The sequence below is a fragment of the Pteropus vampyrus genome, unplaced genomic scaffold, assembly GCF_000151845.1.
Source record: "Pteropus vampyrus isolate Shadow unplaced genomic scaffold, Pvam_2.0 Scaffold156, whole genome shotgun sequence".
NCBI classification, from domain to species: Eukaryota; Metazoa; Chordata; class Mammalia; order Chiroptera; family Pteropodidae; genus Pteropus; species Pteropus vampyrus.
This window is the reverse complement of record NW_011888937.1, coordinates 1882834-1884946: the sequence shown is the minus strand read 5'-3', so window position 1 is coordinate 1884946 and position 2113 is coordinate 1882834. Positions and strand designations below refer to the sequence as shown.

Below are 2113 nucleotides of genomic sequence, written 5' to 3'. Positions count from 1 at the left end.
ATTCACTGGGTGGGGTTTCAACCCCAACAGGTCAGCCAGAAGAAAAGATGTCTGACCATTTATTCTTTATTTTCTCTCTTCTTCCCTCTCAGAAATCAAAGGCTTTCTGTTTCCTTTATTGTAAAATGGGAATTTTCCTTATATTCTAGTTTCTTCTTTCTTTTCTCTATTGCATTCACCTCTTCTTACCTGAAGTCATGTTTGTGGAAGGAGTGTAGGGAATGAAAGCAGATGAGGGAAAATATATTAGGTGCTATTTAAAAAGATTATTATCCCCATGGCACTTCCTTATACATTTCTGTACTTTTTACTGTATACATGCATGCTTTATAGTTCAGGAAAAACAAGCATTTTAACATATTTTATTAAAATCAGAGTGAAAGAGAATTAGAATAATATTTTTGAACATTTTTTAATTTAATTGAATGGTCTACATCAAAAAAGTAGGAATGACTAATCAAAAACTATGTTAATTTTACAGGATCCACAGATTTTGGATATTAGTGCTGACCCAGACAAAGTAAAGCTCATGTTGAATGATCTACAATTAGTTCTAGATGATCTTCAGAAACGTGCATTTCAATATAAATCTTATCAGAAAAATTTTAAGGTAATGACAACTCTACATCTATTTTTAAAATGCGAGCATAGAAATGGCATTGATGCACAAGCACTTTCAGCGATGTGTAAACATTTAATGTTTGGACACCTATAAGCTAGTCACTGTGCTGGGAAAGTCTGAAACAATTATGATGTGTTCTCTGTCTTTGAAGTGTTTAAAGATTTGTACACATGAGAGACAAAATATCTTTCTTATTAAAAAGTAACTGTGAATTATAGAATTATAGGTAAACCCTCAGACCAGAGGCTATGATTTCTATGTTAAAATGTATATGGATTTTTAAATGTGGTCAATTAAATCCTCTCTATTCTCTCCTAAGTAATATTCAAGTTTCTTTTATATTTATGTGTGTTATGATTCCATGAATATTGCCTGATTTTCCCTGGTTTGATATGCCAATTCAATGAAAGAAGAGAATTTGGCTCAGCCAGGGATGGATGGATCCAAAGAAGCAGGTTTGAAAGGCTAAAAGATATGCCTCAAAAAAAAAAAAAAAAAGAAGAGAGAGAGAGAGAAATGAATGAGAGATGTAAGTGCTCTAAACAGCTATTAGGGAAACGAAAACAAAAAGGAGACTAGAAAAGAAAAGACCTCTAGGGTCAAAACCAGGGGATCACCAGCAGTGAGAGAGGCACTATTAGTCTTCCCCAAAGTCTTGGATGAGTGCCTGGACTTCATGTGTGAATGCACATAGTTTTTCAGAGCCCCAAATGAGTGTCCAGAAAGTGGTCTGAGGAGCTGTCCATTCCAGAGCCCAGGGGTTGGTGGAGCAATCTGCAAAACAATGAGTCAAGTTATTTATTTGCAATATTTCTCTTTCTTAACATATGCATTTATCAGTATAAATTTCCATCTCAGAACTGTGTTTATAGCATCCCATAGGTTTTGGTGTGCTGTGTTTTCATGTTCATTTGTTTCCTTTTTTTTTTTTTATTTTTCTTTGGTTTACTTTTTGACTCAGTGGTTGTTCAGGAGTGTGTTGTTTTGTTTCCATGTGTTTGTAAATTTTCTATCTTTTCTCTTGTTGATTTCTAGTTTCATACCATTGTGGTTGGAAAAGATACATGGTATGATATCAGTCTTCTTAAATTTTCTAATACTTGTTTTGTGACCTATCTTATAATCTATCCTTGGGAATGTTCCGTGTGCACTTGAAAAGAATGTATATTCTGCTGCTGTTGGATGAAATGTTCAAAGCCCTAGCTTATCACAGGGTTCACAATTTCTGTGCAAACAACCCCTGGAGGTTTCCCCACCTCCAAGCCAAGGCAGTCTTAAAATGCTTCATGAAAACAGCTTCTTCAGATTTTCCTGCAGCCTTTCTCTCTATAGGGTTTATATACAGCCAGTGGGATTAGAAAGAGGTAATAAATCAGGCTGTCTTCTCCATCTTAAATCTCCCCATCGTCTCCACCAGCTATGCACAAATGTCTTTTTCCTCTTCTATCATCTAAGTACATAAACCCTAAAGGAAATTAGTGCCTCTGAAGA

General features: G+C 35.1%; 1 protein-coding gene across 1 annotated transcript in view; it reads left to right on the top strand.

Moving 5' to 3' along the window:
• Positions 1–2113, top strand: part of DNAH6 (dynein axonemal heavy chain 6) — a 262220-nt gene that overhangs the window by 49108 nt on the left and 210999 nt on the right. Inside the window, exon 15 of the mRNA XM_023536421.1 lies at positions 482–610. Within this exon, the coding sequence (XP_023392189.1) occupies positions 482–610 (129 nt within the window). The remainder of the gene's footprint in view (positions 1–481; positions 611–2113) is intronic.